At 39.6% G+C, this 23,311-nt stretch overlaps 2 protein-coding genes across 6 annotated transcripts in view; both read left to right on the forward strand.

Moving 5' to 3' along the window:
* Positions 1-226: 226 nt before the first annotated feature.
* Positions 227-13,043, forward strand: LOC101859486 (vacuolar protein sorting-associated protein 4A). 3 transcript variants are annotated; one of them, XM_005099555.3, is made up of 12 exons: positions 227-562; positions 811-922; positions 2,398-2,590; positions 2,960-3,039; positions 3,994-4,113; positions 4,563-4,600; positions 5,145-5,263; positions 6,362-6,592; positions 7,834-7,965; positions 8,885-8,972; positions 10,109-10,249; positions 12,184-13,043. In XM_005099555.3, the coding sequence occupies exons 2-12, from the start codon at positions 907-909 to the stop codon at positions 12,283-12,285; spliced, it is 1,260 nt and encodes a 419-aa protein (XP_005099612.1). In that variant the 5' UTR covers positions 227-562; positions 811-906; the 3' UTR covers positions 12,286-13,043. The 3 variants fall into 3 exon arrangements, with proteins under 3 accessions (XP_005099612.1, XP_005099611.1, XP_012938660.1); XM_005099554.3 differs by having other exon boundaries at positions 227-492; XM_013083206.2 differs by having other exon boundaries at positions 227-350.
* Positions 13,044-15,861: 2,818 nt separating this feature from the next.
* The window catches only part of LOC101858942 (phosphorylase b kinase regulatory subunit beta), a 50,711-nt gene continuing 43,261 nt past the window's right edge, over positions 15,862-23,311 (forward strand). The window contains exon 1 of one of the 3 annotated variants that reach the window (XM_035970080.1): positions 15,862-16,098. The gene's annotated coding sequence lies outside the window, so the exon portion shown is untranslated. Of the gene's footprint in view, positions 16,099-16,147; positions 16,200-23,311 lie in introns of those variants that run through there. The other 2 variants (XM_005099553.3, XM_005099552.3) reach the window with 2 other exon arrangements.

Here is a 23,311-nt window from a genome sequence, read left to right on the forward strand (position 1 = left end):
AGCCCAGCGAGTTATACGCGCATCTGGCAAAGTGGGAGGGGCCTGTGCTTGTCACATGACGTAAAGAAGAGTTGTCCCGTCTTGTCTTACTGGGTCTTGGGTTACACCCCTCGGTACTACTGCTAAGTTTAGCAATCGGGTTTTCATTTTCTGACGGCCGTTCATAATTTTACCCCGATGACTCAAACGAACGTGATCAGAAGAACCCGGGCTATATTTGGGACATAATACGAAAGAAATATAATTAGAGTGTTGCTATTCCGTCATATGATCGAACGAAACATACTGTGGATTATCATTATTTTAGTTCAAGCAACGACGTAGATGGGATAACTTCGACAAAGTGCAGAGTACTAGATCTAGATAGATTACTATAGACAAAGACTAGATCTAGAAATCTAGATTCTAGATCTACTTTCAAAGACGTTTTCTCAGAGACAGAGACGCTGTGTAACCAGTAGTAGCGGAAGCATGAAAGGCCAATATCTGGATGTTAGTTTTGTTGTACAGTATCATAGCCCTAATATTATGACGCCAAGTATAACAATTTTACAAACTTAACGTGAGTGCCACGGTACTTTCCAAGTGTGTGATTTTCTCAAATCTCATACATACATATAGGCCTAATCTAGTCTATATGTCTGGTTCTCATTCTCCCTCAGTCTTTTTTGAGAAAAGAAAATCATAGGAAATATAATATATTATATTATATTTAGATCTACATAATCATTAAGTTTAGCCTATTATTGATGTAAACTGTATGTGCTTTGGTTAAGTCATGAATTCTGTGTAAACTGTTTGTGTTCATAGAAAGCCATATACATCACCAAGAAGGCGACGGAGGAGGACAAAAAGAAAAACTACAAGGAAGCGCTGAGCTGCTACAAGATTGCTGTGCAGTACTTTATGCACGCCATAAAGTGTGAGTCTGAGATGGATGTTGCTAGAGGCTTTATTGTGGTTTTGACTTTGGGAAATTGAAAAATTTTGTTTTTTGGGGGGTTTGTTTTTGGGTGTTTTACAGCACTCACAACTGCATAAGGTCATATATATGAATTGTTAGCATGCGGGACACACCAAATATTTTCAGTTGATAGGAAATTTTGAATTTTGCCCAGATGGTGGCTGAAGCCTATGGATCTGGGCCACCAAGGGATCTTTAACGTGTGCAACTTGCGCACACTGGACCTCCGAGATTTTTTACCCTTGTCGAGAAGGCTAGCGGCATAGAATTTACCTACCAAAAGATCAGGGGTATGTCTTAAAGACGGCAGTAAAAAGGAGCCAAAAGCTGTAGAAAGGCTGCAGAAAGAGTCGCAGGAGCCCAGAGGAGAGGGCAAAGGAGGTGAGGGGGTGGGGGCAGAAGGTGGAGACAAAAGTAGATGACAGAACATTGTTAGAGAGCAGGAAAGGAGGTGAAAGGAGACTATTTTACAGAAGAAAATGTTTTCGTTGCTATACCCGGATTCGAACCCATTACCTTTAAATGAGAGGCGAACACCTTAACCTCTAGGTCATGAGAGCCCCTCAAAATTGTTTGAGTGGAAGGTCATGTGTAGAAATGATGTTCAAAGTTTTATGCTCAAAATTTTAAATATTGTAAAAGCTTCCAAAAGTGTAGAAAACACATAAAAACTGCAATATGACTATAAAACTGGATGACCGACAAAATTGACTGAAAATCTGTCACATTTATGAAACAAACACATACATGTGTATTTTGACAACAAAATTAGCCCTACTCAAGTCTGATGCTGTCAGTGTAGAGATCTATGAGTGTGGTATATGCTGATATAAAATCAGCTCATCAAAATAATGAAATTGAAGAAACCAACATTTTACACTCTTTGGACTATTTTTATCCAATTTGAGGGGGGGCAGGACCCCCTTTTATGTCCATTTAAAAACACATTTTGTGTGGATTTACAGAAAAGGGTTGATCAAAGGCACAAAAAATGTAAATTAGAAGTTTCCAAAGACTCTCAAGTTCTGGAAGTAACGAAACTTTGGCAGCCATTATTTCACTAACTTTACCTCTGACACCAGGCAACCCCACTCCGTCTGTTGCAAATATTTCAACTTGTATTCATGATAGATGGATGTTTTTTTCACATAAAGTAAGACAAATGAACATACTTTATTTTAAGATAATATCAATAACCTCATACTCTATTCCTATGATGATACCAATCACTCAATACACCCCAAAACTGATTCCACTGTGTTGTGACTCAAAAAGACTTGATACTGAGAAAGCAGCCCAAACTCACTTTTTCTTTCATTTCCCTCCCTTCTCATCATTTTCGCACTGTTTTCATCTATTTAATCATAAAAAAGTCATCAATCTTGTTATATTTACTGCAGTCATTTAAGTATGTTTCATTCCTGTCTTAACAGATGAAGCTTCAAGTGAATCAGCCAAGGAAAGCATTCGTTCAAAGTGCACAGATTATCTAAAAAGAGCAGAGAGAATTCAGAGTTACCTGGACTGTAAATCCAAAAGCAAAACGGCCGTCCCCAGCAGTTGTTCACAAGCAGAATCGTCTGATGCCGCCAAAGATGCCGGAGAACCTAAGGATGTTCCAGGAGGGTACGTATGTCTCCATTGATTGATTTTACATCCATTTTTTTTCTCTCACTCTGGGCACTTTCCAAGCTAGATTTGAGGGGTAGTTGAATTTTACATACATATCCCAACCCACAAATATATATTTTTAATGGGTTCAAGGTCCCACTCACCATGAAGGTGTTATGTTGTTACTGAACCAATGAAATACTTATGAACGAATATACAAAAACTTGTATTTAAGTATTTGTAATTCAGGATTTTTGCAACAATTTGATTTTCTAGTCAGCCGATATTTCAGTGAGATGTGAGTCAAGTTAAGAAATTATTCATCCTTTTATTTGTATCGACCTTTCTACTTTAAACAACATTACTCCTTATGTTCATTCCCAGAACTCCTGAAAGGGCTGCACCCAATGATAACACATACAATGATGACAAAGAGTTTTCCAAGTATGAAGCCCAGATATCAGGTAAGACAGGCCACACTTATTATTGCTTCTTCTCTGCAGAGGTTTAGAAAATGATATTATCTCCAGTTATCTCCCAGTGTTATATTGCCTGTGATGGTGTGCACTGTGCACAAAGCTCTTGTCAAACAAACACTGGAGTGAAGACGTCCATGAAAAGCCCTAAGCTTCCCTTAGTTTTGCTCACTCTCTTCTTGTGTCACAGGCAGGAGAATGTAGCTGCACCTGAAATAGTACTGGCGCTCATGTGACCTTATGCAGTTGCGAGCGCCGTAAAACCTCTACTAAAACTAAAAACTGGTCAAACTATATAAGTGACTGATTTCAGTCCTGTTGTCCATGGCAATGTGACCTTTTAACATTTTCACACAACTATAGGACATGTGTAGAACTATCATTCATAACTTTAGAAAAGCTACACGTCACAAGTTTGTTCATTTAAGCCATGAAATGTGCTGTTACGTAGCTCTGTCTTTGGACTGCAAAATAATTCCAGTGATTTAGAATGACAATTAATACTTGTATTTATCTGTGTTGTTGAAATTGCTTAGTTAATTTTGAGGCTTTTTGATTTTAAGATGTTCAAACTGATTTTTAATTTTTTTTTAGTCTTTGTGCAATTACAGTCTAACTTGCATATAATGAAATAAGTGGGACATGGAAATCTTTTCATTATGTACAAATTTTGCCCTTATACATGCATTTCAAAGTCAAAGAATATAACTTGTAAAAATACATCCAGGAGCTGAAAATCAGACCTGCTGACTATATGCTTGTTTCACTGTTTTGCTATATGCGTGTTTCCCTATGTACATGCTATGTGCGTGTTCCACCAGGTGGTTATTTTACAATATGCATGCTAGATTGTATGAACCTAAATGTATTTATAGCGATAATTTTTCCTGACTGCCTGATTCTATGATGATTTTTTACTGACTGCCTGGTTCTATGTCACAGGAGCTATCATGATGATCCGGCCTAATGTCAAATGGTCAGATATTGCTGGTCTGGAGAAAGCGAAAGCATCTTTGAAAGAAACAGTTATTCTTCCTGTTAAATTTCCTCAGTTGTTCACAGGTATGCTATCTTGTTTCTTATGGGGTATACGATTATGGTTAGTGTAATGTTATCAAGTGTTTTCATGCTTTTCTTAACATCAATGAAATTTTGTTAAGTTGAACCTTCTGTACTGGTCCTGCAGCAAGGCCAATCGCCCACCCCCTCCCACCCCAACCCAACCGCCAAATTATCCCACGCTTGCTGAGAGGAGAAGGGTAGGGGGGAGGGGGGTGCAATCTGTAAGATGAAGCTCAATGACTATGTTGCACCGATTTGACCTTCTTCAGAGCTGAAGTAGATGAGCAGTAATGAATAAAATCATCAGTCGTCAAATAAGGATTTGGAAGTTTCCTTGCTCTATAAAAAAAACAAACATGGCAAACATTTTGAATGTACTCACTTAAAAGAATTCAACTGCTCCGCTCAGTTCAATTTTCCTGACTTTGTTTTTGTTTTTCGTTTTCCAGGTCAAAGAAAGCCCTACAAAGCTATTCTTCTATTTGGAGTAAGTTTTAACTAACAGTTTGTGCTCTGAGCTATTTCTTCTCCTTTGTTGTAAGAGAAGATTCTCTTTGCTTTTTAAACAAGTTTTTTTTTACAGCTGTTTTGGGGAAATAAAGATTGTTTTTGTCATGGCTTACAGAGTCAGAGTCCGTCCCAGTAGAACATGTCAATAAATTAACTATGGTTTCAGAAATGTTTTAATTTTTCTCTCATACCTTAGCTCATCTGAAAAAAAAAACAAACAATAAAAACACTTATAAGTGTAGCTACACATGGACTTAGTTGTACAAATGTATTACGGTATTTTCTTACATATGTATTTGCTTACATGTCATCTTTGAACAAAGTAATGTCCCGATCAGAGTCTAATTGGCCTACTGAGTGTTGTATATGAGCAGCTTAAATGTGTAATTTTTTTGGTCTTTTCTTATTTGCTTAAACTTAAAGAATTATCTTGTTTTTGTGAAACGTAAAAAAACTTTCTTTTTACTGAGACCAGTATGGTTTGGAACTAGTAGTGATTGATTATGCATTTTATTTCAAAGCCTCCAGGAACTGGGAAGTCCAATTTGGCACAGGCCGTGGCAACCGAGGCCAACAACTCCACTTTTTTCTCCATCTCATCTGCCGATATAATGTCAAAATATGTTGGAGAGAGTGAAAGGTAAGTCTTGCGCACTGTCAATTTTTTTTATATTTTGTGAGTTGATATAATTCTAAGGGAGCTTAATCAAATTTTGGTAGTGATACACAGTACCTTGACTTAACATTAAAAAATATTTGTATGAAGATAGATATCAGTTGCTTGTCTTGATTTATCTTCTTCTTCTTTTCAACCGCATTGACACTTGAAGTCCGGTATCTGTCGTATATATTGGGCCGTCCTGCTCAGTCCATCTGTCGGCCCGTATAGCTTCTCTTGTAGTGTCAGTGGGGTTGGCCATGTTTCCTGTCTCAGGGCCATGTGTGTCTTATAGTGCTGAAAGATGTGTTCCACAGTTTGGTCCGCCTCTCCACACTGGCATTTTGGTGATTGTACTAGTTTAAAACATCTGTACATATGTTGTCTCAGTCTTATGTGTTGTGTTCTTAGTCAGAATATAATCACTTGTTCTTGGCGGGACAGCTCATAGTAACTATCTGGTGTCTGTTGTGCTTTAAATTCTTGATTTATCTTTTTGGTCGTCTTTTATTGGTGGAGTTGATTTATCCAGCAATGCAAGGGGCTTTTTCTATTTGGTCCAGTGCTAGTGAGTGGTTTGTTATTTCTGCTGAGGTGTGTGTATGTGGGGGAAGACAACATTGATATTCTCAAGAGGAAAAGGTGCTGGTTCTCTGTCTTAGCATTCAGTTGAGGGGGGAGGGGGGGGGAGGCTGTGCTCAATATTCTGTGATGGAAAGTGAAGGAATTGTGACTTCTTCGGTTCTCAGGGTGAAAGTTAATACTGCTTTTTTTTAAAAAGCAAAGTGTGTTTGATGTAAGCCTACTGAAAAAAGTCTTATCTCAGGAAGGATTTGTCAATTTCACCTCTCCAAAGAGGTCATAATTCGGTGCACAGTTTCCCCTTCAGCTTTGCATTACCGGACACTGACGCTGTAACATTAGGTGTTTAGTTTAGGTTGCTGTCTTACACAGTGCTATTTTAATGTTTAAAAAAAAAGCAAGAGGGGCAATGTGAAGTGGCCGTTTGTGCAGGTGGTTGTCTTGAACTGGTTACTGTTAGATTAGGTTTGATTGCACTTCCAATAATTCCCCCCCCAGGTTAGTGAAATCACTGTTTCAAATGGCCCGCAAGCACAAACCGAGTATCATCTTTGTCGATGAAGTGGATGCCCTGTGTGGGTCTCGGAATGACAACGAATCTGAGTCGGCTCGGAGAGTCAAGACGGAATTCTTGGTCCAGATGCAAGGTGTGGGTCACAACAACGACGGCATTTTGGTCCTCGGGGCGACAAACATTCCCTGGTCTCTGGACTCGGCTATACGTAGAAGGTATGAGTCGTCCTTGAGACAGGTTTTCTCTCGTCAGATTTCACGCATTGTCATTAACCCCTTCACTGCTGACCTATATTCCCTGCCCTATGCTGACCTATTTTCCAGGTAGAGCAATTCAAACTGGTGGTCCTTTGAAAGTGCTATTTACTCTGTGGCAATGTATCAAACGCTTAACAATGTCTATAACATTTAAAAGGAAAATGAATGAATCACTATCTGCAGCAGCAAAATTTTCGTTGATAGCTTGATACGTTGTGAGCATACATCATGAATGATCAGCCATAGTTTGGAGCTAGAGTAAGAGGCTAGAACTATGGTGAGAGAGTGACGCTATAATTCACGCTATTTAGGTCATTGTTGGTCTAATTAGGGCAAACTAAAGCTTCTCTAACTCAGGAATAGAAGAGCTTCCAGGGGAACCCACTTTCGATACTAAATTTGCTATTATCGGATGAGTAGGCAACGAAACAAAATAGCGATATTGCAGGGCGTACACTGTGAGTCTGCAGCGCAAAGGAGGGCCAGATTTTTTATGTACACCGTACGCCGAGCAGCAGTGAAGCGGTTAACTCTCAGTGCAACTATGTTCACACTCCACCTTGAGTGTTGTGCCTTGAATCTGTCCTTTCAGATATACATATCGCGACCTCAGTGCTTTCTAGTCGTATCTCCATTTTTTTTAAACAATTAAAATTTTACTTCTTCTTAAGCTCACTCTTTGTTATGAACTATTTTCACTGTTATTAAAAATGGAGATAGGACAAGAAACCACTGAGGTTGCAATATGTTAAATTCCTGTTCTTCTCTTGTTATTCAGCTGACACTGTATTGGTTGATTATTGGTATTATAATGATAATTGCAACAATGATTTTGTAGTACCCATCTCAAAATGGTGTTTTTCATTATTTACATTCAGAAAATAAATTTTGAGTTTATAATACAGTCCACTGAAACCAAACACGGTTCATCCAAAAACCGCGATAAACCGAAAGTAAAGAAAATCCCTGATTTGTTTTTCTTCTATGTGAGTAACCTCTAGGTCCCGTAGATTTCAGTTTAAGCGGGCCCCACTTTAGCTACCACTCAAAAATATGTTGTGCATACATCTCCAACTCTCTTCCCCTCCCCTCCCCACCCAGCTCCCCAGCCCATATAGGGCAACTATTATTATTATCATTATTATTGTTGTTGTTATTTATCATGTTCACTTTTTACCTTAATTTTTTTTGTTCGCCAGATTTGAGAAAAGGATTTATATCCCCCTCCCTGAGGCTGTACCGAGAGCTGACATGTTCCAGATACATCTCGGAACAACACCTAACTCACTGAAAGACAAAGACTTTCAGAAGCTGGGGAAAATTACTAAAGGGTGTGTAAGAAACTTAAAGAATTTCCAGTTCTCTTTAAAAAAAAAGACGTGCTTTTGATGGATAACTTACCGTCTTGCTATAGTGGAAGAGTGAGAGAGAGGGAGGTAGAGAGAGAGAGAGAGAGAGAGAGAGAGAGAGAGAGAGAGAGAGAGAGAGAGAGAGAGAGAGAGAGAGAGAGAGAGAGAGAGAGAGAGAGGGAGAGAGAGAGGGATATATATATATTATATATATATATATAGAGAGAGAGAGAGAGGGGGGGGAGAGGGAGAGAGAGAGAGAGAGAGAGAGAGAGAGAGAGAGAGAGAGAGAGAGAGAGAGAGAGAGAGAGAGAGAGAGAGAGAGAGAGAGAGAGAGAGAGAGAGAGAGAGAAGGGGGGGGGGGGCTTAGTGACACGCAACGATATATATATATATATATATATATATATATATATATATATATATATATATATATATATATATATATATATATATAGGAGCTGATATAGAGATACAGGGCTGGAGAAGATAAACAGATAGGTAGACAGCCATAAAGAGAAAGAAAGAAACAAAGAGAGAAAGGGGAGGGAGAGAGAGATAGAGATAGACTAAGTGTGAAAATCATTTACTGAGCTCTGGTCCCTGTCTAAGTCATGTTTGTTGAGGGAGTTTTTTCACTTTGATTAGTGGTGAATTGAACTATCAGTGTCAGGCAAAGAAAAGTGGATAAATAAACGGTCCCCATTTTAAAAGTGGTCTTCTGATATATACACTTGTCTTGTCATTTGTGTTGTTTGTTGCGATATGTAATATATATTGTCAAACCTGCTCAAACGGTCATTTGTCTTGGACAATCACCTGTACATATGGCCCCTTCCCACTCACTGTCTAAGACAACCCCTTATCTCCCCGATAATGGGTGTTTTTTCCTGTTGTCCAGGTACTCAGGTGCGGACATTTGCACTGTGGTGAGAGAAGCTCTGATGGAGCCAGTGAGGCGAGTACAGGAGGCCACGCATTTCAAGAAAGTGAGAGCTGACTCTATGTGTGATCAAGACATACTGGGGGAGACGGTGTGAAGACTGGTGTAGACATAGTGTGGACTGGTGTAGACAGAGTAGGGACTGAGTGGAGACAGAGTGGAGACTGAGTGTAGACAGAGTGAGGACTGAGTGTAGACTGGGTGTAGACTGGTGTAGACAGAATGGAGACTGGTGTAGACAGAGTAGGGACTGAGTGTAGACTGGGTGTAGACTGGTGTAGACGGAATGGAGACTGGTGTAGACAGAGTGTAGATATAGTGGAGACAGAGTTTGGACAGAATGGAGACAGAGTATGAACAGAGTGGAGACAGAGTGTAGACATAATGGAGAGAGAGACAGAGTGGAGACATAGTGTGGACAGAGTGGAGACAGAGACAGAGTGGAGACAGAGTAGAGACAAAGTGTGGACTGGTGCGGACAGAGTGTAGACTGGTGGAGACAGAGTGTAGACAGAGTGTAGAAATAGTATGGGTGGTTGGCGGGTGCTCTGGTATGGTTTGCTTCTTCTTTCCTATCAAACATCTATCATCCTTTTCTCCCCTTCTTCTTTTTTATATTTGTTTCTCTCTAGTAACACCTCTATTCTTCTGGCGCTCAAATGACCTTATGCTGTTGCGAGTGCCATAAAACACTTACTTAAACAAATAAAACAAGTAGAAATAGTGTAGACATAGTGTAGACTGGTGTAGACAGAGTGTAAACTGGTGTAGACAAGGCGTTGACCAGTGGAAAAGCGAATGGTATGACTGATTGGATGACAGGGGATTGTGGGGTTGAATGGAACATAGAGGAATAAACCAAAATAGAGATGGATATATGGGGAACTGACTATTCCCGACGACTTAAAAAAATGGACTGAGAATAATGTCGCTTTCTTTGATTTCATTATTTTGACAAGTCCCTGATTTCACCCAAATGTCTCACATATATTGAAAATAGCGAATAAAATGCCCTAACCCTAAGGTTTCATATTTGCTGAAAAAATAAATAAGAATAAAAATGTTTCTTTTGAATTTGATTTTTAGGTCGATTTCACAGTATTCATAGATATTTCATGTTTCGAGTTTTTTTCTTCTTGTTAAAAATTTCTTTTTTACAATTTTCTTTTCTTTTTTTTCAAGGTGACGGGGCCCTCACGGGAAAATCCTGAAGTTACTGATTCTGACCTTCTGACCCCTTGCTCAAGTTCTTCCAGGGGAGCATTAGAAATGAGCTGGGTGGATGTGCCCACGGAGAAACTTCTAGAACCACAAGTAACAATGGTAAGAAAGTGGAATGTTTAACATGTTGAGAAGAAAGAAAGAATTGAATACCTGTCTGAGTGTCTAGTGCCTTTAGTTTAGTGTTGGAATAAATTTTTTACATTTCATACTCTTTTCTAGATATTTTGTGTTCTTTTCGAGACATTTTGTACTCTTTTCTGAAATATTGAAGTACCTGGGTGTTTTTTAAGTTTTGATTATGGATTTTATACTGCCACCCTATCTGAGAGAGTATATCTCTATTTGTCAGTACGTCAGTAGGTTTAGAAGCCAACGTGTCAAACTGAAGTGGACTACAATTATATCATTCTGAAGTGCTCGAGTGTGGGCTCACTGTGCACTTTGTTCTTAACCATGAAGTCTGATAGACTTCTTTTTTATACATCATATAGTTCTTATTTTGATACAATTAAGAATGATTCACGTCTTAAGCTGTCAATCAAATGTGCTGAACTAGCTTGCTACTTGCTATTCTGTACGTTCACACAAATGTGCAATAATGAAGTGTGGGTGAAATAATTTGTTTCGCGCAAATTTTCAGCTTTCTGTTTTGATCGCAATGGATCTTATGACAGTGGGTGAAAGTTTTGAAAAGCAGACTGTTCCATCTGTGTTTTACGACGCTCGCAACTGCATAAGGTCATACGAGCGTGCGGGACACGTTAAACATTTTCAGTTGGTAGGAAATTTTGAATTTTGCTTTGGTAGCGGCTGAAGCCTACTCTTATCGATTTTAGACCTCTAAGGGATTTTTAACGGGCGCAACTTGCTGACGGGGCCTCCGAGATTTTTCGCCCTTGTCCAAGAATGCTAGGTGTAGATCTTTCCTACCAGAAGATCACGGGTGTGGCTGAAAGACAGCAGTAAGAAGGGGCCAAGGAGTAGGAGGAAAAATGCTGTAGAAAGAGTCAGAAGCCCAGAGGAGGGGGCAAAGGAGGTGAGGGGGTGAGGGTAGAAAATGGAAACGAAAGCAGACTACAGAACATTGCTAGAGAGCAGGAAAGGAGGTGAAAGGAGACAATTTTAGAGAAAAACATTTTTCGGTCGCTACCCGGATTTGAACCCGCGACCTTTGAATGAGAGGAGAACACCTTAACCTCTATGCAGCGAGAGCCCCCTCAGTGCGTCAGGAATGTACTTGTTGTTTTGGTGATTCTGAGTAGCCATAGGTGACCACAAAACATGGATGTAAGGGACACCCAGCAAAAATACAAACTTACCAGCATCTGTGGTGTAGTGGTTAGGTGCTTTTCCGTCGTATGCAGGAGGCCCCTGTTCTATTCCCGAATGGGGAGAATTCCTATTAAGGTTCTCAGTCTTTCTGCTGGGGTGTTGTATCCCTCTCAGCCTATTTTGTCCCTGACTGACTCTGTAGAAGCCTGCCTCCTAAATTATCCAAATGTGTCACGACGTGGTGGAATCAGGCGCTCATCAACTTTTTGGCATATGGAGTTATTGGTATAATCTTAAAGTTTGTTTATTTGTCTTTCACTGTCAGTGAAAAAAAATACCCTTCTATGTTAATAGAAGTCGAGATATTTGCGATTTAAAAAAGTAGGGGGGTAGCCTGTTTTCTTAGGTAAAATTTGCGAGAAAATGGCCACCAAAGACTGGAAACGTTTATAGCTTGAGAGTCCTTGAAAACTGAAAATTTACATATCTTGTGCCATTATTAATCAACATTTTTGAGTAAAATGTATTTTTATATTGACATAAAAGGTGTTGAGCCAAAAAACAAAAATTCGAAAAAAATTGCCAACTGGAGGAAAAAGGCCTTTTTCTTCGATTTCATTATTTTGACGAGCGCCTGATTTCACCACGATGCCATCAAATTGTGTTGATGGGGGAGTAAAAACACTTAGACTTTGTTATAAAATATTTTTCATAGTACAAAATGAAAACAATGCAATATTCTTGTCTGTGTGCTATTCCAGGAGGACATGTTGGCTGCTGTGGGGAACACGAAGCCATCTGTCAACAGCCAGGACCTCAGCAACCTGGAAAAGTTTGCAGATGACTTTGGAGTGAAGGGCTGAAAGATGGGAATATTTATTTTTGAAGATTGTACGGCGATATTCCTTTCACTACTTTGTTGTCATGATACATTCACTATTCTACTTATTCATTAACTCACTTGAGCCTATTGCCGTGTATTTACAGGTTGCTCTGCCAGCCCAGTGGCCGAATCCCATGTATTTATGGGGTGCGCTTTATCGATCAATGTCTCCGATGTTTTCCGGTTACAAAAAAAGACTGATTCATTCAAATGCAGGCCTGTGTCATCTCAATTGTTTGCCAAAAAGTTGTGTTGCAGTGTAGAGCTAGCATACGGCAACTTTTGATTCCATAGACGAGCTCACAATTCATTATGCAGATCGACGTCAAGACTAACTTATCATTGTAATATTGATCAGTTGCCTGGTGGAAAAAAGACTGACATGTTTGTATCTGCGACGTTCCACGCTCGCACCGATGATGCCCACCCGGACACGCACACACAGTCACACATGTGCAGGCCGCCTATCCGGCCCTAGCAAATGTTAGAGTAGGCTCGTGGGCTTGCCAACTACGCATGTGTTGGTATGAAAGAAGGCCATTGATTGGTCGCATGCAATCGGCTAAGTGAGTAATGGTTCACGATGGGAACAGATAAAGTTCGTTGTGGGAGAAAAATTAGTGAAGCCACGTCTGTGGGGCCTGTTCACACTGGAAACGACCTCGCTGAATACGAGCTTGCAGATTTAAGTGTTCGTTAAATCCAAGTTATTATCATTGATTTTAAAGAAGAAAAAAACCCTACGGAATCCATCTCCTTTCGTTGAATCCGAGTTCTCGTCGAATCTGAGCTTGTTGAATCTGAGTTCCACTGTATTGATAAGATAAAAACTATTCAGACAAATTAGATGCAGTTTTCTTTTTCTGTGAGAGCATATTTCCTTCCGTTGTATATATTAAAAAAATTATTATAGCTTTCACAGTTATTTTTGTGGTTAACGATTCAATATACCCCAAAACTGTCAGGCTGCAATGGTTGTTGGGTGAAAAATAGCTGAAGTGAGTTAACTTAATGCACACACACACACATGGTGACACAGACTTGAACTATTAAATATCCTAGACTGGACATTGTCACGGCCACCACCCTTAGCTCTCTATGAAAAACTTTGCTGCTCTAGGACACACCATACCTGGGCAAATAAAGACAAAATGCAAATCTCACTATAGTTGAGAGCACAACTTTTCCCTCCTTGTCCTTCATTTGGTTTCAAATAGAGTTAAATGGTGCACTGCATTGTGAACCGGAGTTATGTCAGTCGTGCCCAGTCTTGAATGTTAAGGCTGTCACGTCCATGCATGGTCATATAAAGTGTGGACTTACTATTTTCAGTATTACTGCGAAATCAAGTATATCCTGTCTTATTCAGTGATCAACATTGCAACATTTTACAAAAGTGGGAGTTGCGTGTAACCATTTTTGTAACCTCAGTGTTAAAATTTTGGAACATTCTTCTCCTGTAAGTTGCAAGCATCTTATGGAGATATCTCGTTAGGTAGATGTGACTTTTGGTGTTGTGCTTTTGATTATTTGTGATTGTAATAGAGTAGTCCGGTCAGTGGAGAGTTTTCTCCTCCTGTGGGATGTAGTGCTCGATGTTGTTCTTTGTAAATTTGTTCTCAACAGATGTACTATAAATAGTTTTTGATGTTTGTTTTCCAGTTCCCTTTATGGTGTGCTGTAAGTGTGTCCATACTTTAGAATTGTTTTGTCCTGTGTCCTTATTTTTGTGCTGATGTATATAGGTTACGTGTGTTGACATGGTGCAAATTGTTATGTTTCAAGAAAAACACAACAAGAAAAAGGAGAGTTGTTTTGTCATTGATGATGATGATGATGATGATGATGATGATGATGATGATGATGATGATGATGATTTTGATGATGATGATGATGATGATGATGATGATGATGATGATGATGATGACATACTCAGAATTATTGAGATCTAATCTGCTCAACTAAAATAATAGCAGGCCCCTTGTACTTGTAATCATAATGATCACAAACACCACTGCTTGCCAAATCAGCGCCTTTCTCTTTTCTAAAGTGGTGCGTTTATCTGCCTGGAAGGTTACTGGTTAAGATTTCTTATAAGACTTTGCTTGTGACCGTTTGTGTGTAATAATGAAACATTTGCTGAGACAAGGTTTACCAGGGTTTTAATGCATTTTTTCTTTACAATTCCTGTGATATGTACATATTTTTTGGCTGTTCTTCATGTTCTAAAAAAATGTAGTGTACAGTATGTTGTGTAATTAATTCGTTCTTTAATAAAAGGCTGAGTTCTTTCAAACTTTGTAGTTTTGTGAGTTTTTGGCTTTTATTTGTCTTCTGTCTACAGCTCTCCCTCTTTTTTGACTCTCCACTTTTTCTCCAATGACACGTACCCTAAAAATTATCATACAGATTCAAACTCATCTCCCTGTCCCCCTCTTTCCTTTTCTCTCTGACTCGTCTTCACAGACACTTTCAAAGCATGATACAGCAAGTGTATGTATATAAAGTAAAAGAACATTATTTTTGTCATTTTCATCCAGAAAGAAGCTTTTGTTATCATGAATTCTAATCATGAGAGGTATAAACAGTAGTGGATATATGTCCCAAACTTGTATGGACAGGAACGTTATAATTTACTTTAATTTCAAAGGCTGCCCTTTGTTGTCCCTTGGCCTTTCCCTCTGGGTACCTTACTCTTTCCACTGCTACTCCATGGCTTCTTCTTACTGCTTTATTTCAGGCGTCCTCCTGATCTTAGTGTAGGTTGGATCTACCACCTAGCTTTCTCAGATAATGGCGAAAAAGAGAGCAGAGCCTTCTCAGATAATGACGAAAAAATCTCGGAGGCCCCCTTTGCAAGTTGAGCTATTAAAGAGCCATTGGTGGTCCAAAATTGATAAGAGTAGGCTTCAGAAAAGTTCAAAATTAATTCCAAACTGAAAATATTTAATGGATATCATGGCCTTATGCAGTTGTGAATGCCGTAAAACACTAACAAATAAATAAGATGAATAAATAAATAAATAAATAAATAAATGAAATGAAATTAATAAATTGAAAAATTAATTAAATAATTTATGATGAATAAAATAAATGAATCGAACAAGATAAAATAAGAATATATGAATCAGGAGATGGCCCTCTTCTTCTACAACTTTCATACATACGCTCACGCACACACACACACAGAGAGAGAGAGAGAGAGAGAGAGAGAGAGAGAGAGAGAGAGAGAGAGAGAGAGAGAGAGAGAGAGAGAGAGAGAGAGAAATTCCCCATTCAGTGAAAATACAGTATGTCTACATCTGCTAAATAAATATGGCAAAGTTGACTGCTATCCCATTGTAAAGTCATGCGTGGATAACAGTACAAAGGTCTTCTGATTTTCAGTTCGTCACTTATGGAATTTCCCTAATGTTTTCAGCTTTTCGTTTGAAATTTATATAGCTCTATGCATAAAGTACGGAACATTTTTCAAGGGGTCTTTTTTAATACTTTCGACACCGTAAAAGTATTGAAGTAGAAAGTTGCGATACTTGTTCCCAAATCCCAAGTTCAAGGCCAGACTCATATCAGTACAGAGTAAAGAAGAAAAGGTTGCGATTTTTCTGTTTCTCTTGACATAGAATCAAGGCCTAACTTTGTTTAGATCTATTCGTGGCTAATGGTGGCTTCCACTGAAAAGGTCTTGTTTATTTTATGCAGGATAGATCTCAGGCACTTTGAAGTATTCGATTTGGAGTGAAGACACGGGAATGCAAACTGCTTGTTTATTTGCGCACCAAATAAGTTTTAGGTAAGAATGAACTGCCTTGACCTTTCCAGCTAGTGCAGATAACACGCACCGTAGGCCCAACAGTCTAGATTAGTGAGTTAGCCTCACTCGTCTGTCCCTGGGTCTGTACTCAAAGTACCATTTTGCGTCAATTGCCACCGAGTGACAATCTACATCTAGATTATTATAATCTATCTTTAGCCTTTAGCAATACATAATGTGTGTCTAATGGGTCAATTTGTTCTCAACTAATTTCATTGGACGAGCATCTCGTCTAGAGCTACGGTACCAACTTGGCGTGTTTTCAATTAGACGTAGGCCTAAGAATCTAGATCTAGGCTAACCTTAGCCTACACTTTGGTGTAGAACCAACACAGGTAATTCTAGAAGTAGAAGGTCACAAACGCATACAAAAACTCAAGCAGAAATTCACGTTATATCGGGGAACATAAATCGGGGGACGGGGGTCAGGAAAAGAGATACACACACACACACACACACACACACACACACACACACACACACACACACAGAGGGACAGAGAGGCGGACGCACACACCAAGCACTCGAGCACAATAAGCTAGATCTACCCACCAACGCAAAAGAGCTCCAATTTACTCGGTGGCAATGGACACTACCATTTTATTATTGGGCGCTTTTTCGGTAGTTCCCACCCCGCAATTGTTATTCACGGGTTTTGGCCCCAAGAATATGGGGGTTGACTTAATGAAAATAAGTTTGGGGGGTTTCAGGGGGGCATACCCCCCTGAATTTTACCACAATTTAATGTTTTGCAGTTGTTAGGTTTGATATCTGAGCTCGCCGCGAATCAAACGTATTGATCTAGATGTAGATCTAGGTCAGGCTCAAATAAGGGGGGTGGGAACTACCGAAAAAGCACCTATTATTGTCCCTGCTCAACTGTCTGCTCTTGGCCTTGGTCTGAAGACTCTACTGTCACTCCCGCACGCATACTGTGGATGGTGGACCCTTCGGTAAGATTGAAGAATACCGGACCAGCGGACTGACTTTGCCTATGTCTCAACCTTAGGAATTCATAATTTCCCCGTTTTTAATATCTTTCAATGGAGAATCTCGGACCGGTAGATCTATTCATTAATATTTTGTCAGGGGGGAGACCCCCCTGAACCCCCCCCTCCTCCCCCTCCTCCACCCCAACCACCCGCCCCACTTTCTCGCGCAATAATGTATGAGTGGTCCGGTATTCTTCAATCTTCCCGACCCTTCTATCAAACATCTAGAAACTAGATTAGTATCTCTCCAGAACGTCCTGTTATCTGACTCCATTTTTTGTGTTTTTTACTCGGCCAAAATCATAATCTCACCATGGAATAACTCACGACCCGCTATTCTCACCTCCCCCCCCCCCCAGTCATTGACAGTGATGTAGATCTAATCTAGACCTAGATTTAGATCTGTATTTTTAAAAATGTAATAGTTCCGCCTGCTTCGAGCATTCCATCCATGAGATGAAGGAGCGCTCTAGCAGAATAAAAGTCGGGATAGGGGAATATATATGGAAAAAATGATTCAAATAGAAATCTATGATCATACTTAGTAGTAATAGATCTTTGCTATCAATTTTATTAATCAACAACAAATAGAATTATAATAATATGTAAAAAAATTTCGAAGTGACTAATTCTCCGAACGTTCTGAGAAATAGTGCCGATCTTTATTTCTCCGAACGGTTTCTGGCTTCCGGTCTCGTAATTTTCTGCCTATCTATTTACGAGAGTTCGGCGCCAACTTTCATTCTGCCATTCTGCGAGGTCTGGGAAGGAGCTAATTTTTGGGTCTAGATCTATTTCAATTTTCAAGAGCTAGTCTAGAGATTTTTAGATCATGAGTGTAAAAACGTGAAAAAGAAAGGTTTCGCAACAGAACGAAATCAAAATTAGAACAGCCCATAAACAACCACAAAAATTAACAAAAAAGGGCATGTGTCCACCTGTCGGAAGAAGATTGGCTGGTTTTAACCCTAAATGTGTTTAATTTAAAAAAAAACTACAGGATATTACATAGCAATGCCCACCGAGCGTGTTTTGTTCTGCCGATTTTTGGCCCCCGCCGTGGGGGCATTTCGTGGGACGAACTAATGCAAAGGTTGTTGTCTTCAACTCGCTCTCACGCCGCTTCTCGTGAATGGATATGAATGAAACTTGGCAGCCAATCAGAAAAGAGGTCAATCTCGTAGTATGCAGTTTGACAACTTTGTACCCATCCAAGAAGCAGTCGAAAACGTTAGCGAAAGTGGTTGATGTGGTGCGCTTTGAAGATTTTTTAGAGCTGTGATTTGTCAAACTGACTGATACGTTGTACACCATTTTTCTTTATTCCCTTAAAATTTCATGCTTCCGTGTTTAGCGGTTTTGGCGTAATCTTTAAAAATGTGGGAGTAACTAAGGGAAAAGCGGCATTGCCATTTGCGAGTGCTGGGTGAACGACCGGCGGCTGGGAAATTTCCACTGAGTGATGTTATCAGCCATCGGTCGCCTCGGGCGCTACGAACGGGGCCCCGCTTATAAATGTGAATCGGAAAGGGGGGAAAGAATACTTGAAAACTAAACGGGGGCCTTGATAACTTGAATTTGTGTTGAATTTTAGTCACAATACGATAGATGTAGTCATTTTTATTTGCTTGATTGCATGACAGAAGAATAGAAACAGAAAAGCAAACATCTAAGAAGTGGTATGACATTGTGTATGCGTTATGAAAGCCTACTCCCCCCAGTTTTGGAAAGCACACACTTGGACTCGTCCTGTTTGCTCTGTTTGGAAAAGTGAGGCATTAAGATTGTTTTTAAAGAGTATGGTACTTATTTAGTCCAGTTGGGAAGATAGTCCCGTTTATTCATTGTTATCGTTCACGCGTGCGTGAGTGCGCGCGTGCATGTGTGTGTGTGTGTGTGTGTGCGTGTGTGTGTGTGTGTGTGTGTGTGTGAGAGAGAGAAAGAGAGAGAGAGAGAGAGAGAGAGAGAGAGAGAGAGAGAGAGAGAGAGAGAGAGAGAGAGAGAGAGAGAGAGAGAGAGAGAAGGGGGGGGAGGTAAATATCTGTTACATTTATAGTATGAGTTGTAGCCTACACATGTGAAATATTCCCAGGACTTATAAACTATAATGATATTATCTAAACGCATCTTAATCTACCACACAATAGGACACTGTCCAACAATGGATATACACAGAGACGATCTTATTTTCTATTACAAAGTATACATGCTTTTACTAGTAGAGAACTGGATTTATTAGACTAATAAATTGCTTAGCAAGAGGAATCTTTTACGTTGCCAAGTTTCATTCAAATATCATGACTTTGGGAGAAGATATGACTGATAATCTTTGTAAATCTGTAAAGAACGCCACTTTTTTAAACCTGTAAATGTCTTTGCAACTCAAAAAGTAGGATAGATATTAAAAATCTGACAGCATGACTAGATTTTGCATTAAAAACTGTACTAGACTGCCAAGTTTCATTTACATACTCCAAGAAATAGGCGAGCTATGAAAAATATTGTCTCAAAACACATCGAAAACCGCCACATTTTTAACTATAAACGTCTTCATTGCTCAAAAAGTGGGATAGCTATGAGAAATCTGAAAGCAGGACTAGATTTTGCACTAGTAAATGTACTGGGCTGCCAAGTTTCATTTAAATACTCCGAGAAATGAGTGAGTTATGACGAATATTGTCTCAAAACTCACCGAAGAACGTCCCATATTTTGGGGTTTTTTTCATTAAAAAGTCTGTAAAAAATTAATTGATTAAAAAATTTGTAACTTTTTTGTTAATTGATGGATTTCAAAAATTCGTTCCATTCTCTATGGAGATACAGCTTAAAAATGCACCTATTTGCAAATATTTTTTGACAAAAAAGGTTTTTCGTGGTCATTGCTATATATTACTTGTAAATTATGGAATCACACACAAGGGGCCTGCCAGTGTCAGTACATGTAATCGGTTTTGGTGGAACGCTCTAACATAACACATTTAAATCTATATATATGATATGATACATGTATATTTTAGAATCTAATGAAGGTAGGAACATCAAATTGAATGACGTTACACTATACAACATCCCCCCCCCCTTTTTCCCCAACAAAAAATTATTAATAGAAAGACAACACTTCAGAACAATAACAAGAAAAAAAAATTACACACCAACAAAATAAAACTCCACAAAGAGTGAAAAGTAAAAGAGGAACAGCAATACAAATTGCATGTCACTGTTACGTATTCAACAAATCAACGTGGTGACAACAGGTGAGAAAGAGACGAAGTGAAGCTAAGTGAACTTTCTTTCAAAACTAAAGAGGTTCGGTTTCTTTTTTTCTTTCTTAAAAAAAAAATTTGACTTTTATTCCCCGATTTGTGGACCAAAAAAATGCCAAAAAATCGAGCTACGATTGATTGGTTGCGGACACGACAAACGCAGATGCTAGTTCTATGTGTCGTTATCAATAACCCTCCATAGATCTAGATCTAGATCTGAACAGCACACGAGTGAACTCAACACATTAAGTTTAAGAGCAGCACCCTTCATAGGCAACACATCATATCTGTAGCGAAAAACTGTTTGGAACTGTAGCATTTCTTTTATAAATATTTACTGTGGACATTTTTTGGACCGATTGAACCATATTAATATTGTATACGAACAATCTTTGGTAGGCTTATGATATAATTATAGATCTATTTGAAATTTGCGGGAAAGGATGTGATTTCAGAGTGTTCGGAGAAATAGTGCCCAGCTTTATTTTCCCGAACGTTCAGAGAAATAATGCCGACCAAAAATTTTTTCGCCTCTCCAGTAAAAAATACAAGAAGCTGCTGCGAGCTCCTAGCACATCTCTGTGATTGGCCCAAATATAGATCAAACTAGCTAGGCCCCCTTTGGATGAAAGGGATGATCGGAACACTAACATCAACTGAAAGTTATTGGCTTACTACTTCGACCTTTGCGAGCGCGAGGGGTTCTAACTGCAGTTCTAATGTCGTTTTCTTTTCGGCATGGTCAGGCGCTATCTAGATCTAGATTCTAATCTAACTCTTAGACCTGTTGACGTTGTAATTTTTGTTTCCAGTAGCAAGAAAATGAATTTGGCAAAGGAGTTCAGAAAAAGCGATGATGGGCATCAAACGAAAGGATCACAGTCGAATTTAGCACCAAGTAAAAAAAGGAAGCATGAGGCTAGATCTATACGGATCGCACACTTAAAATAGTTCTCAGTATTGCGCGACAATGCACAATAGTATTTGACACGGCGTCCGAAATTCCGTATCAGCGATCTTTTAGTTAGTCCGGCCCCCCGTGGTAGGCCATTATAAATCAGCGGCAGGTGACCTGCAATTTCACGCGTCAAGTTGGGAAATTAACCGGGGTCAACCCATGCACAGCGCTATCCTATCTTGTCCTTATCAGAACGCGTTTCTTCCCCTAATTTCATGAGCCGTGAAAAAGTAAAAATTGTTAAACTGCAATGGGTCACATATATGAGAGGCATAGAGAGTCTCTGAATGAACTTTGTCGGGTGTGTTGGCGATCGCTTTTGTAGGCCGACGCTTCTGTCTCTGTAATTTTAGAAAATCCGCCAGGTTTGTTTTGTTTAAAGTCCTAGATCTACTTCCATTCGATACTGTCACGCAATACTGAGCACTATTTTAAGTGTGCGACCCGTATAGATCTAGCCTCATGTTTTCTTTTTTTACTTGGTGCCAAATTCGACTTTAATTCTTTCGTTTGATGCCCATAAACAATCAAAACAGGTTTTCTGTACAACCACGAAAGCAGAATAGAGAATCAATCTATGCATCGATTATATATTTGGCAACTTGGAAACAATGTGTCACTTTTCTCTCAAGATTTATTGCTCCATTCCAGTAGAGTGTAAAAGTAGACCAATGATATTCAGTTTATGTTAATGCACCGATCATTCCTTTCATTGAAAGGGGGCCCAGCTAGTATAAATATAATATATAGTCAAACCTGCCTTCTTTCCTATCAAACATCTACAGTAGTCTCCGCCTAAACGCACGCCATACAAAAGCACGCTCCGTTCAAACGCACGCTTTGTTTTTTACTATATAATTGAGACGTACAAACGCACGGTCACTCCCTCTAAACGCACGCTCCGATCCGTGAAATACGCCGACAAGTTAAGCTTGGCAAGGGGTTACTAGAAAACTGAATATTTGGTGAGAGTACTCCTCACGCTGTACAAAGAGAGTGATGGACTGCGTTTACACCCCCTACTTTCCACTGACGCATAGGTCTCGCTCTAGGGCTGGTTGGGGGGATTGGGGGGACTGAAATGACTGAAATGTTTTTTGATTGGTCACTGGAAATGTATCTTTGTGAGAAGGTTTCTGACTGGTGTTTGAGTGACTGCGTGTAATGTTTAGTTAGATCTAGGCCTGATGCGCGACACGCATAAATGCCGTAAAAACTAGACAGGCCTCTATAGGATTTTAAAAGATTAGCCAAGTAAGCCTAATCAGCTGCACTTGAAGAACTAATAATGTACTTGTTCAACGAATCACAAGAGAAAATGGTTCTCGGGGATGATCCTGCATGAATTTACAGTCGGGGGTGGTCGCTGATCCGTCGTCTCTGTGACTATCACCAATAGTTTCCTCTTAGGCTATCTGTTCCTGACGTTTACAGTGCATATTCATTACATTGAGTTTGTCTCCCCCCCCCCCCCCCCCCAATTCGACGCCTTTGTATTCTGAACCCCTGTCGGGGAATCCTTCACAAAACAGTCAGGTGTCGTCTCATTATCTGCCAAAATGACCCCCTCCCTCCAAGGGAGGTCACTAGAGTAATAACGAATTGAGATGACTGCGTCCCTTCCTCCCCTTGCAAAGGTTCATGTAAATGCACGCTCCGTATAAACACACGCTAAGGAGCCCCCTCGAGCACCGTGCGTTTAGGCGTAGACTACTGTATCGTCTTTATATCCCTACCTTCTTTTTTATGTTTGTTACTCTCTTGTAACACCTCTACTAATCTACTGGCGCTCATATATGACCTTATGCAGTTGCCAGCGCCGTAAAACCTCTACTAAAACAAAAACCTACCTTGATGGAAGTATATCAAAATGGAATCTCCCCCAACCCCCCGGGGCGGTACTACTGACTGTTGAAGTGTCTTTAGGCCATTCCCAAAGGGGGGACATTAACATGTTCTTATGCTCAGTAGAATTGTAA

Source organism: Aplysia californica, unplaced genomic scaffold (assembly GCF_000002075.1).
Source record: "Aplysia californica isolate F4 #8 unplaced genomic scaffold, AplCal3.0 scaffold00217, whole genome shotgun sequence".
Lineage (NCBI taxonomy): Eukaryota > Metazoa > Mollusca > Gastropoda > Aplysiida > Aplysiidae > Aplysia > Aplysia californica.

Coding starts and splice junctions, on each gene's coding strand:
- LOC101859486 (XM_005099554.3), top strand. CDS start 472: ATGAAAGGCCAATATCTGGAT. Junction 5,264..6,361: donor TATGTTGGAGAGAGTGAAAG/GTAAGTCTTGCG, acceptor TTCCCCCCCCAG/GTTAGTGAAATCACTGTTTC. Junction 6,593..7,833: donor GACTCGGCTATACGTAGAAG/GTATGAGTCGTC, acceptor TTTGTTCGCCAG/ATTTGAGAAAAGGATTTATA.